The sequence below is a fragment of the Equus asinus genome, chromosome 6 (genome assembly GCF_041296235.1).
Source record: "Equus asinus isolate D_3611 breed Donkey chromosome 6, EquAss-T2T_v2, whole genome shotgun sequence".
Lineage (NCBI taxonomy): Eukaryota > Metazoa > Chordata > Mammalia > Perissodactyla > Equidae > Equus > Equus asinus.
In genome coordinates, this window is record NC_091795.1 from 95,115,690 (window position 1) to 95,128,896 (window position 13,207).

The window sequence follows — 13,207 nt, forward strand, 5'->3', positions numbered from 1 at the left end:
CTCAGGGTATATTTTGTAGCTGTGGCACTCGCGACACCTGGATCAATCAATCAATCTTTATTATCAAAGTACAGTGCACCCAGGTACAAAGCTTCCCTGAAGAATTCTAATGCTTTATTAACCTCGGTGGCAAGTGTTAGCAATTTCTTATTCCAGGGTCATGAGGCAAGGTTTATGCTTGAGACAAAAAATATTCTTTGATTGATGGCTTATCTTGGGCTCTTTGTGCACCGGCGACTTCTTGTTCTGTAAGTTAACAGCCAGACTTGGTTTTCAGTGACTGACTAGTGATCCCCGTCTCCCAGAAGACTTAGTTCTGGCTTTGCTTCTGCCACATCTCGCCAGTAAGGGAGCAGCAAAGGCAGGGAAGAGACTTTCTTCTCAATCAAAGGCCAAAGATGGGAAAACACAAACTCATTTCCCTTTGGTGATAAATGGAGTCCATCTGACAAATAGGATGGAAAGTCCTGAGAGAGAGAGAGAACTCAGTTAAATGTACGTAAGTTTTCCAAATGCTGATATGCACTATTCGGCCATCTGTGACCTCGACTGGCAAATAGCCAGCCCCTTGTTTCCAGCCCCTGACCAGCAGCCCTCTGGAACTGGAGTAGCTTCTGGGTGCTGTTTGCATGATCTCATCCAGTGCTCACAGGAGTATCTGCATAGTACAGACGGACCTTCCTGAAACCTCACACCATTAAGTGCCTGAGCTGAGACCTTCCAGGTCATCAGATGGAAGAAGAGGCTTAAGGAGTGAAAATGATTCATTAATGTAATAGCAAAAACAAAAAAAATTGGTGTTAAAAGAGCTCAGGGCCCAGTGTGTCAGAATGTTTTTGCTTTGTCTAGGTATTAAGTTGATAGGCAAGTTATTAGGTGGAAAGAACTTGCACCATCTAGCCCCGAACAAGACAGGAGTCCAGTCCCTGCCATGCCCTGATCTCAGGAACATTTACCATTAGAGCCCTTGCTCCTTTGCGGAGGCATCTTTCCCTAAGCGAGGGCTCCCCCGATCCCTGTTTGAACCTGGGCGGCCAGCTAGTTCACGACTTTCACAGCCTAGGGATTCCCGTTCTGATGGCACTTCTCCCGGCCCTTAAGCTTTCTCATCTCTGCCGTTGGAGAGCATCTGAACCAAAAGGGAAATCCTAGTGTTAAACCTAAAAGGACCTGTAAGAGCAGTTAGCCCAATAGTCTGTAATTTCCTTTAGCAGCGCAATTTTTCCAAACTACCTCAGGTGGAAGCTTAATGCAGACAAAACCAGAACTCTGGACGCTGTCCGCTCCAGCTCTCAAGCCGCTCCTGACCTGGGACCCCACAAAGGGGTCAAGTCTAGTCAAGGTTTCAGAGCAAGACTGAAACACAATTTTCTCTTTTCTCTGGGTAAACACCCAGGGGTGGCACTGCTGGGTCCTAGGTGAGCGTGTGACGGTACAGGAAGCCGTCAGGCCGTCTTCCTCAGTGGCTGTACTGTTCTGTACAGGGACCAGCTGTTACCATTTATATTTGTAATGGGCTTTCTGGCTTTACACAAAATAATTTAACTAGAACTATGTCCCTCAAAATAGGAATTTTAGCTAATACCATATGCTTAGATTCATTGTTTTGCCTGTTAACGAGTTTTACTCCCCCCTACGCCTTATTATGAAAGAACTTGGCCTGGACGTTCTTACATATGACCCAGTTGTTGCTCATTTACTTCACTATATGCTAACAGGGAGGCAGACTGCTGCATGCAGCTGCGGAACAGGCTGAAGAAGGTGCTGGCTTTGCAAGCTGCCCCGCAGCCTCTCCACTTCCTCCCTTCCACCCAACTTGTTTTAAGTGGTGACAGAGACAACGATCTTACCTACCCAGAGCCACTCCAGGCAGAGCCACACGGAGCTAGGTCTCTTCTGTGGGATCCTACTCACCCCAACAGGACTTAGCAAGCCACCGTACCTGACTGTCCTTCTGCATCAGGCTCCACAGGTCAAGCACATCAGTCCCACAGTCTTGGGCTACTCGTAAACAGGCACTGGCATATTCGCCAACAACCAAGTTCAGGCGATTTAATTTGCAACCTATTGAGGAGAGATAAAATCCAGGAGGCAACTGATAAACCCAAGTATTGGTCCTTGTGCAGGTTCTACTGATCTGGATGGTTTCTCAGTTCACATAAACAGGCACGGACTTATGGACCTGACTCAGGCCAGCCAGGGCGGGTGGGGAGGGTGCTGTCTGTCCAGTACAGGACTGAGCACGATGGGGACGAGGGAGCCACTGGTGGTCACCACGGCAGGCATTCTAGAGGACATCGTCAGCAGAGGTCCAGAGGCAGGAGAGCCCGGGGCGAGCTGGTCTGCTTGGCTAGAGTGCAGGCCAGAGGCGAATGGACTTGGACTGGTGGCTAGTAAGGGGTCTGCTGGAGAGGAATGTTGTGCCAAGACCCGAGTTTTTATGCGTAATGAGAAGCCACTGCAGTACAGTGAAGACATCATTTGTAGACTTTCAACCAGAGAAGGTGAAAGCTGGAAGGGGCCACAGAGGTCATTTAGGCTAGCTCAGGGGTCAGCAACCTCTCTCCGAAAAAGGCTGAATAATAAGTATTTTAGGCTTATGCAGGCATATGCTCTACATTAGTAACTCTTCAACCCTGCCACTGGCGTTTGAAAGTAGCCACAGACCATGCATAAACCAATCGGCCTGGCTGTCTCCCAACAGAACTTGATTTGTTGCAGCCAGTGGGCCAGTTTGCTGAGCTCGACTCCAGTGTGGTGATTTCCAAACTTAAGCATGAGGAGAGTCACCTGGAGGACTTCACGGCCCCTCCCCTCGCGTTCTGACCCAGCAGGTCTGGGACGAGCCCAAGAACCTGCAGTTCTCCCAAGCCAAGCCCCCAGGGGCTGACCTGCTAACCTGGGATCACACAACCACCATGCACGAGCATCGGACGACGGCTCATTAACCTGGCTAAAACTAAAGTACTAAGTATGTTTTACAGCAGTAATGCACGCCCATCTAGATAAGCGAAAAAGCCTCACAGAACGATGCCTACTGCATTCTACATCCAGATTTGTTTTCTATTCTGTTCTATTAAGAAAAATTTAACTCAGTTTCATGATCCATGAATGGGTTGTGACTTGCAATTTGAGAAGCACCGACATAGTTGTAACTTGCATACCCCTGGTCATCCGGCTTAGCATGAACCTTTCCTGCAACAAGCAATCCCTGTGCGAGGCAGAACACTTAGAAGCCAGAATTCGCCTCAGATGATGCCCACCGGGGGTCCTCGCTTTGCCCTCTGGAGCTGACAACAGGGTGTTTCATTCATCCTCCTTCCGTGACAGTGCCCTTCAAGTATCTGATGACAGCTAGCCTAGCTCCCTCCTCCCTACAAATTCTCTCCATGGTAAACTTTCCCTATTTACCTCCATTGGGGAGCTCTCCTTGACACCTCTGGATTCTGCTTTAGTACTTTCAACAGACCTTTACTAATATCTCTGTTATACCATTTATTATGCTGCTGCAAATGTTATTTACATGACTGTCTCCCTCACTAGCCCACAGGCAGGAACTGGGTTCTAGTCATTTCTGGATCCTGAGCACCTGCCAGGTCCTGGCATAGCACATAAAGCTGCGAGGATGAACACCTTGTGGGGACAGAAGTGCCTGTGGTGGTAGCAAGGCAGAAACCTGGTCCTGGCATGCCTAAGAGCTACATTCAGTGGCTCAGTCACAAGTGAAGTGGGAGTGCCCTTGCACTTGAGCGCCTCAGTGTCTGTAAGCCTGCAGAGGAGCCTTTGTTTTGGGGGAAAATGAAAAGTCCCGTAGGCGGAGAGGCAGAGCAGGAAAGGGGCCCCATACAGATGGAAATAGGCAACTGGCAGCACGCACCTCCCACCGCTGGGAAGTCAGGACCACAAATGCCGCCTTCAGGCCAAAGCACAACATCTCCATGCGGGGAACTGCAGTTTATCTGACTTTTCTGAGAGCCTCGCTCATCCAAAGCGAGAATCCCTCTTCTATGTCAGAGGGTTCTCGGGTGTGACATAATGGAAGCTATATGTTTTCTGTTTAATTTCTGTTGATTGAAAACACAGATGATACGGATGTACAGACCCCCAGGAACCTGAGGCCCAGTGGCTGGAAACCACTGTCCCGTGTCAGCTCGCCTCGGCACTCACAGACAGGTCTGCTGAGACTGTGGGCGGCGTTTACCTTGCACGAGGCACTCCTTCTCCCACGCCGCCTCACAGAGAGGGGGTGGGGTGATGAGAATGACCCTGTCCTCAGGGATGTCCACAGACTTCAGGTACTGCACCATGCTCTTTAAATTCGCGGTGTACTCCTCCAGGGGGATGTGCTGCTTGGGATTCTCATCTGTTCAGGAGGAACAAGGATACTTCAGAAAGAGAATGGAAAAGAAACCCGGTACAGAGCTCTTCATAAATCAGACTTCAAGGCTCTGGCTCAGGGCCGTGTAAGTACCCTCGTCTTTTCTCCTCTAGTGGCCGCACTGTTATTAATGGATTAGGCTGAAACACCACGAGCCCAGGCTGCAGCGTGTGACACTCCAGGTTCTGTCCTGGTTTGTCACAGACCAGCCCCATGCCCTCGGATAAATGCTCAACCTTTCTGTACCTCAGTTTCCTCACTGATAAAATGATGATAAGAGGGCCTACCTCAGGGTTCTTGTGAAAGTGAAGTTGGCTAAGTGTGCACAGCACTCAGAGCAAGGGGCCTGCACAAAGGAAGCGCTGGGGAAATAAACGTCAGCTACTGCTCCGATGGCTGCAAGGGATCCTTCCTGGATGGGCTCACACATGGGTATTACAAGGCTCAGGGCAGGCCTTTTGCAAACCACATGTAAGTATGATTACAGGAGAAAAATAAAATCATTCATGGCCCTGCCACCCGGAAAACCACTGTTGGCACTTGGCTGCGCTTCTTTCCAGTCTTCCCATGTAGATACGCATACGCAAAAACAAACAAAAAAGGGTCACACCGAAGACATACGACCATACTGTGCTTTTTCCACACGACACTATGAGCATTTCTGTGTCCACAAATGGTCCTCAGAAACATGGTGTTCCAAACCCGTGTACCACCACCCAGGATTCAAGTTTGCCCTGGCTCGGGGCTTCTGCCCTGAGCAACTCTATTCATCAGTGCGATCACACTGCAAGGTGTACAGTTTGAGCCCTCGGCCGCCAACTTATCAGCTAAAGAGAAAAAACATTAGAAATTTAGCAGAGCACTACAGGACTCTAGAAAACATTAAACTGTTTGAAATTTTAGGTCTGCCAACAACCCAGGCATGTAGAAAATAAATTGGGAATAAAATTCATTGACATTAAAGCCAGAAGAAATACACATAAGTAAACTCAAGGAATTCATTATAAATTTCGCAAAACTATCTATTGGGAGACAAGTAAACAGTTGGAAAAACGTATATAAAGTTTGCTGTAAAGTAAAAACAATTGAAAATGAACTGGAAAACAAAAAAATGCCTTTACCTTTTAGTGCACTGTCATTGGCACCAAAGAAAATTGTAACTGCTACTGGGTTGTCCAAACTGTTCCCTTTCTGGATTAATCTTGGAAGGATAATTTTGGCCCATCTGGTATTGTAACCTGAAAATCCACGATTTAGAACATCACATTTTCTGAAAAGAAAAATTTTAAAAGATGAAACGTGGGCAAAGCACCGTCCCCAGTGTCCGCAGCAGCCTTCAGCGCACGTGCTCCTGGGGCATGTAATGCCTCCTGCCGTCCCACGGCTCTGAGGCCGCCAGGTTTCACTTTGATAGTGCAGTAACAGAGGTGAAGCCTGCTGTCTTCCTTACGTGGTCCCAAGACACAGTAAACCCATCACAGTCCCTGATGGGAGCGGCTGTGAATAATCACAAACAAGGGGCGATGATGCCCATGGTCTGCAGACTAGCTCATTTCACGCCTGGGCAGTGGGTACTTTTAAGATGGCGTTCACAGCAGACAGGCCAGTATCTTAGGTAGAAGGGCACTGATAAGCTGGAACTCAAATCTTAGCAGTGGTTTGTTTAGTTTGGGATTAAGTGTACAAAATATTTTGAGACTTTTTTTTAGAGGAGTTTTAGGTTTACAGCAAAATTGAGCAGGAGGTACAGATTTCCCATATACTCCGTGCCGCCACTCAGGCGCGGCCCCCCACCTTCAACATCCCCCACCAGAGTGGAACATTGGTCACAAGTGACAAACCTACAATGACACATCATTATCATCCAACGGTTTTGTTTTGATTCAATAATTTTAGTAAATATTTTAGTTGTGTTTCAAATAACACAGTTCATTAACAGGCATTTTTTTCCTTCTTAAAAACAGACGATTTGACTCACACTATTGTATGGTATAATGGAAAAGTGAACTATGGATCTAGCTGGTTGCCCAGTTTGTGTCTCTGCCCCATGACTTAGCTGTGACCCTGCGCATGTCTACAGATGTTTAAAGTTGTCCATAATAAAAAATTTAAAAAATGAATCTCAGAGTTCAATTTATAGTTAGCAAATTGATGTGGTTCATTTTTGTGCATGGTTCAAATTCCTACATACTAGCAACTAAGCAGAGAAGGCAGGGCACCAGCGAGCGCCGCTGCAGGCTACGCGGCGGCCAGCGGGCACCACGGAGCAGGAGGGGATTCGCCTTTGAAACGCCTCTGACAGCCCTCAGCACTCAGAAACCTTGCGAACAACCAGAGAACAATTTAGTCACATTTATTTCTCAGTGCGACTCTTCGTGTTAATGTGTAATGATTACAGAAAGCCAACAGCCATTTTAAAGACTGCACTCACAATACTTTAAAATGGAATACTCTCAAATTTTGACTAGGTGAATGTGTCTTACATCAACCCAATGGATTACGTCAGTGCAGCACTTAAGAAACAAGAGGCAGGGGGCCGGCCCCATGGCCGAGTGGTTAAGTTCGCATGCTCCGCTTCAGCAGCCCATGGTTCGCCAGTTTGGATCCTGGGCGTGGACCTAGCACGGCTCGTCAGGCCATGCTGCGGCGGCGTCCCACAGAGCACAACCAGAAGGACCTACAACTAGAATATGCAACTATGTACTGGGGGGGGTTGGGGAGATGAAGAAAAAGGAAGGTTGGCAATGGATGTTAGCTCAGGGTAAATCTTCCTCACCCAAAAAAACCCAAACAAAAATAAAACAAGCAGCAAAACAGCTTCCTCCCTAGGGCCCCTGTGATAGGGCGGTACAATTTCAAGGTCTGGAGTCAGAGCGGCAGTGCCTGCATCTCGCCACCCTCGACCAGCAGTGAGGCCTCGGCCCTTCACGCAGTTCCTCGGAGCCTCAGTCCCGACTGTGAAAGACCAACACTAACACCCAATCCGCCAGGCTGTGTGCAGACTAGAACTAACGCACTGGCCAGACATAGAAGGTGCTCAATAAACGGCAGCCGTCAGTTTTAAAAAATCATCATCAGAAGCCTGTGACCCAGGAAAAAAGTGCTAGTGAGGCCCAGGGCTGACAGTGTTAGGGCTCCCTTCTGAGAGGGAGGCGCGTCTGAACCTCTGCGTATTGGACAGCAGTCAACAGGGCCCAAGTTACTCAGAGGCCTACAGAAACCAGAAAATTCCGAACGGCTTCTACATAAATTCATAGCTAATAATGGGTATCCAAGTTCAGATGAAGATGGGACAAGGATAAGAATTAACTAAAAGATTCCTTCCACAACATCTAGGCTCTGTAAGACTGCCTTCCAGAAAAAATGTAAATTAAGTGTTTTATTATAAATGGCAACAGGCAAGGGCATATCTTTAAAAGCAAAGAGCAGAAGCTTTTAAAAACTGAAAAAGGTGAGTTTAACTCCTTCAAACCCTTCAAACTAAGTATTTTTGGTTAAAGAAATTCTTGATAAGGCTAAAAAAACTGATGAAAATATATCAATCAATTTTAAAAGCATTTAAATGGATTTAAGAATTGTTAAAATGCACTTGTAATAAGTTACAAAGATCTTAAGAGCTAAAACTTACAGGCAGCACTACAGGACACAGTTCATTTTACATTTATTGCTCTCCGTGGAGGCAGTACGGAAGGGCAGTTCCAGCGAGGTGGCTCTTAACTAACTTTCAAACTTGGAAATGAGGTTAAGCTCAAACACTGTGCATCAGTCCAGGACTGTGCAGACAGCCGAAGCAGACATCAGGGCCCCAGGTCCCTGAGCATTCACGTAGCTGGAGAGGGAACGTGTCCATCAAAAGGGCAGCTGTTCGGGGTGGAACAGAAGAGTCAGTTCTGCACTGAAAAGGGAGGGCGGACTTGAATTGCCTGCTTCCTCGGCAGTGCATGCAGGTGACGCAGTCAACCCTCCAGCGTCCCCATGACACAGCGTCCCCATGTCCCTCTGCTCCCCACACAGCCTCCTAGTTCTCAGGGAGATCTGCCTGTCGAAGAACGTGGGCTCAGGATGCCAACATGACTATTCCACTCTGCTGGATTCTGTCTTTGGTTCCACTGGGGCATTTTAGTGCCTAATATGCTCTCGCCACCTTGGTGGAGGCGAGTGCGCCCAGGAGAGGCGGCGTCTCTGCGGGCAGAGCCTGACCGGGGCAGAATCTGCCAGCAGCCACTCAGTTTTGTGCTCTGTGCCTCAAAAAGATGTTATATAAATCTTAAGAAGTTACATCAATAAGGCGTAACAGACCATATGCTGTCTACAGCTTTGGCTTTTCTTGTAATGACTCAATTCTGAAAAATAACTAGCTTCTAATTAAGAGGCCTTCTAGCAATCACAGCTGTAAACATCAATTCTGACAAGATTTTAATATAAAATTATTAACTATTTATGAAACATTTACATGTTGGTGAAACATTTGAAATGTTGGAGTTTTTCAGGCCAGCTGAGTGATTATTTGACTTTTCAGGATTTTCTATTTGTTCAGAAAAGGTTAATGGACTAATGAGAGACAGTTAGTGGATTACTAAAAATCGAAGCTAATATTTACTGAGCACTTATGTCCCAGACGGCAGACTAGGCAAGCACACATTCGCTCATTCCCGCAACAGAAAGTGGGCGCCCTCGTCACCTCCGAGGCGTGGGAGCACGGGCGGGAGCCAGCACCTGCCGCTTCTTAGTTGTGTGACCTTGTGTAACCTCTCTCCACCTATTCTCGGCTACAAAATGGGCGGGAGAATAACCCACTCTATATTTCAGGGTAGTTGGAAAGGTTAAATGAGACACACAAGAAGCATTTCATAGTCCCTGGCACCTGGTAAGCACTGAAGAAAAGTTAGCTACTGTAAGCCCCCCATTTCACGGAAAAGAAGACTGAGGAATGAAGTGATACTTTCATGTTTTTAGATTAAGATCACTTAAATAGAGAAAGAATTTGGGGACAGAAAAAAAGCTGGAAGATCAATATTTTCATTTCTAGTTTAGGTGATAAAAACGAAAGAGAAAGCAAAGAGACTCTTGTTTTTCATGAGGAAGACAGTCGCTAACATCTGTTGCCAGTCTTCCACTTTTTGCTTGAGAAGGATTGTCCCTGAGCTGACACCTGTGCCATCCTCCTCTATTTTGTATGTGGGCTGCATGGCTGGATGACCAGCGTGTAGGTCTGCGCCCGGGATCTGAACCTGTGAACCCCGGGCCACTGAAGCTGAGCATGCGAACTTAACCACTACACCACCAGGCCAGCCTCAGTAAAGACAATTTAAAGCACATTTCACATTTAGAAATAACTTAAAATAATTTTCTTGGTGTGTTAATTATACTGATGAAGAAAACTTATCAAACTTATCAAGTAATGATAAGCTGATAGCACCTGCAGCTTATTTCTTCTAAGGGAGGAAAAGACAAAACTCCTGCCGACCAATTTACTGATGCCCCAAACACTAATGCTGTGTCTACTGTTTTTAATGTGGAAAATAGTTTTAAATATTTATTTCTTTTTAAGATTTTATTTTTTCCTTTTTCTCCCCAAAGTCCCCCAGTACATAGTTGTATATTCTTCGTTGTGGGTCCTTCTAGTTGTGGCATGTGGGACACTGCTTCAGCGTGGTCTGATGAGCAGTGCCATGTCCACGCCCAGGATTTGAACCAACAAAACACTGGGCCGCCTGCGGCGGAGCATGCGAACTTAACCACTCGGCCACGGGGCCAGCCCCTAAATATTTATTTTTTAACCTCTTGAATTGGGACATTGTTCCCCTTTTAATGACTTCCTCAGGATATGTTTAAGTTTGGCTCATAAAATACCAAAATCATCGCTGTTGCCAATATATTTCATAAAGAGAATTAAGGGGGAAAATATCTATCCAAAAATGAATCCAACTCTGGTTTAAGAATTATTTTGCTTTCTGTCAACCGAACTCCTCACGGATCGTTGCAATCCTATCCACCCTAACAACAGAAGAAGCGCCTGTCTTCTTTACCTGCTGAAGAGCTGTGCACTGGAGCCAAACCCCTAATATCTTTCTCAACTTCCAGCGTTTGATTTCACACAGCGGCAAAGCTTTCACAGAACCTGAGCGCCGCGCTTCCTCCTCCTCTCCCTCCACCCCGTATGTTCACCAACCAGGAGCGGGGGACACACTGTTTGAGACTGTGTTCCTGAGGGGCAACTGCATTTTCCATCATAAACCCTCAAGTATGGAGCTGGAAGCCATTCTCACCTGACCAGCTTGTCGGCCAGTGATGCTCCCCATCCACCCTGCTGGAAAGAAAACTGAAGAAAGAAAAGCCCATTACTACTCAGCAAGGTAACCAGGACACTGCAGCGAGGGGCATCTGGGTCAGCGACTCGTTTCCTCCTCGCCCTCCCGACCTCGCGGCCCCAGTCACTGGCTCTGCTCCGAGGTCACCCCGGGACCCCGTTGCTGCACCCCAAAAGCACCCCGGAAGGAAGGGGTGGGGTCTGCCCGATCAACTGGATTTGCGCCAGTCACCTGCATTTCGCTGAGACCTTAGAGTCGTTGTTTGCTAGAAAAGCTACTTAAATCTACGTACAAGAGACAAAACCCACTCAGTTAGGAAATGCAGTCCACGCTTTACTGCTTTTCCTGTAAGTGAACATTTTGTGATACACATTCCATGGAACCTGGGAAGCCCTTACTGCCCTAGATGCCTAAAAACAACGGTGCAAATTCTTGGCATATATGTACAAAGCTGGTTTAGGAAGTCATGTCTGAACGGGAGAAAAATAAGAAAAAAACCCCGAAAAACACCACGGGAAAGTACTCTTTAAAATGTGCTCCCTCTCTAAGTAAGAGCATCTACTTTTCCTTAACATGAGTTGAAACGATGTCGGGTGAAACGATGTCGGGTGATCTCTATTTCATCTGTTTCAAGAGCAGCCTGCTCCGCCGGGGAGGCACAGAGCGGAGGCGGTCCGAGCGGCTTCTGCAGGGACGGACGGCACAAACGCTGCGGGGGCGACACGGCCGCCACCGTGGTCGCGGCGGGGACAAAGCAGGGCTCGTGGGAAGAACGGCCACCGACGAGGAAGCCGCTGAGAGGCAAACGACGCCTCCCGCACCGGGCCTCCCCGAATCCGCGGGAACGCGAGCGGCCGCCGGGGCCTCCCTCCGCCGCCCCGCGGCTCCCGGCGCGCAGGACCCCTTCCCTCAGCGGAGCGGACGCGGCAGCGAGCCCGCGCCTCCCGGCACGTCCCCGTCCCCGCGGCGCGAACACGCAGAAAGGGGACCCACTAAGGTGTGACCAAGGGACATACGCCGGAGGCGCTGGGACGCGACGCTCGCGCGAGGTCGCTGCGGGCACGCCCAGCAGATACCGCTCGAGGCGCTCGGGCCTCGGGCAGCCTCCGCCGGGGCGGGGGGCGGGCGCCGCAGGCTCGGGATTGACGGGAGGCGGAGGCCGGGGAGGAGAGCGCGGCCGAGGACGCCGAGAGGCCGGCCGTGTGGAGTGGACGGGGCCGGGCGGCGGTACCTGGGTGATAGAGTCTCCGAAGAGCAACACCCGCGGCCAGAGCAGATAGCTCCCGCACGCCACCGCCTCGCTCAGCGCCATTGTACCCCTTGGCTGGGGGCGGGGCCAGACCGGATATCCGGCGGGGCGTCGGGGGCGGGGCGTCGGGGGCGGGGCGTCGGGGGCGGGGCCGCCGGGGGCGGGAGGCGCCTGCGCACTCCGACGCCCTCCTCTGCCGCTGTGCCCGGGGGCTCCTCTTCCGGCATTCCCCTCATCCCCGGGGCTCCTGGGGCTGGGCTTCCTCGGCCTCCAGCCGGTCATTTTTAGGACGTGCGATAACTGTTGCCTCTTCGGAAGCCCAGCCTCGTGCATTCAGTCGGTTTTCGTTGGTCTTTTCATCCCGCGTCGTTAGGAGCGGGGCGCGCGCGGCGACCCTTCCTTCGGGGAGCCCGCCGGTCCCGGGAGAGACGCAAGGTGGCGCACCTACCTGCCCGCTGGCCGGTGTCAGTTCCCCAGATGGAAACCAGCCCCGAAAGGAGAGCGATTTGGCGCCGGCGCCCCCACCGCTCCAAGGCGGGTTCGGATGTTTCAGCGAAGGCGATAGTGTGAAGCCGCAATGGCAGGAAGGACTTCCAGGGGATCCTTGCTTCACACAACCATATTTTGCAAATGAAACGTAGTTACTCAGCCATTTATAGGTTTTGACTTCTGTTAAAGAAAAACTTACATTTGCTAATGACAGTAAGGCAGACTGTTTAAGGAGGACTACTACCATGGGGTTTTGCGGTAGGGGAGAGAGAGGCTCAACCTAAACACAGTACAGCGGGGACTTACAGCCAGGAGCAGGGTGAGGGGTCAGTTGGATGTAAAATTACTAAGAGGTAGGGTAATTCTGTGCTAAACTGACCTAACAGGACTCTTGCTGAAGGCAGACCAGGTGATCAGATACCAGCGGGTGGGAGAGGCGGATTTGAGCAGATATCCGGGGTGATGAGACCAAAGGTGGGGGATTTTCCTGGATTGACTCAGCAGGATTCTTGCTAAAACTGGACCAAAGGGGCAAGGACAGAGCCCCAGGTGGGGGCCTCGTCAGAGGGAAGACTCAGAGGAGCCTGGCTCAGATTTGCTCAAAGGAGAGACCTTGTCACCCCAACCGTGCTATGAATGTGACAGCCGTGATGAAAAACGGGCCAGAAGGATGTTCTGAAACAACTGAGCTCTAGGCGGAAACCACAAGAGAAGGGGGTGCAGTCCACGTGGGAGAAGCCGACATCCTTTTGTGTGGCTGGCCGTGGGCTGTAGGAGGGA

General features: G+C 49.5%; 1 protein-coding gene across 4 annotated transcripts; it reads right to left on the minus strand.

Annotated features, from left to right (window-relative positions):
• Positions 1-42: 42 nt before the first annotated feature.
• IAH1 (isoamyl acetate hydrolyzing esterase 1 (putative)) lies at positions 43-12,065 on the minus strand. 4 transcript variants are annotated; one of them, XM_014866770.3, is made up of 6 exons: positions 11,921-12,040; positions 10,648-10,700; positions 5,500-5,648; positions 4,202-4,363; positions 1,943-2,064; positions 43-467 (listed from the first exon to the last, which is right to left on the minus strand). In XM_014866770.3, the coding sequence occupies exons 1-6, from the start codon at positions 11,999-12,001 to the stop codon at positions 285-287; spliced, it is 750 nt and encodes a 249-aa protein (XP_014722256.2). In that variant the 5' UTR covers positions 12,002-12,040; the 3' UTR covers positions 43-284. The 4 variants fall into 4 exon arrangements, with proteins under 4 accessions (XP_014722256.2, XP_070368738.1, XP_044627867.2 ...); XM_070512637.1 differs by having other exon boundaries at positions 5,500-5,616; positions 11,921-12,015; XM_044771932.2 differs by lacking the exon at positions 10,648-10,700 and having other exon boundaries at positions 5,500-5,616; positions 11,921-12,065.
• Positions 12,066-13,207: the final 1,142 nt, after the last annotated feature.

What these genes read in the sequence shown, in the direction of transcription:
- IAH1 (XM_014866770.3), bottom strand. Translation starts at nt 12,001, where the DNA reads ATGGCGCTGAGCGAGGCGGTGGCGTGCGGGAGCTATCTGCTCTGGCCG. An exon ending in CTGGCCGACAAGCTGGTCAG is followed by an intron (nt 5,649 to 10,647) that starts GTGAGAATGGCT and finishes TTTTCTTTTCAG; the next exon opens with AAAATGTGATGTTCTAAATC. An exon ending in TGATGCAGAAGGACAGTCAG is followed by an intron (nt 468 to 1,942) that starts GTACGGTGGCTT and finishes TCTCTCTCTCAG; the next exon opens with GACTTTCCATCCTATTTGTC.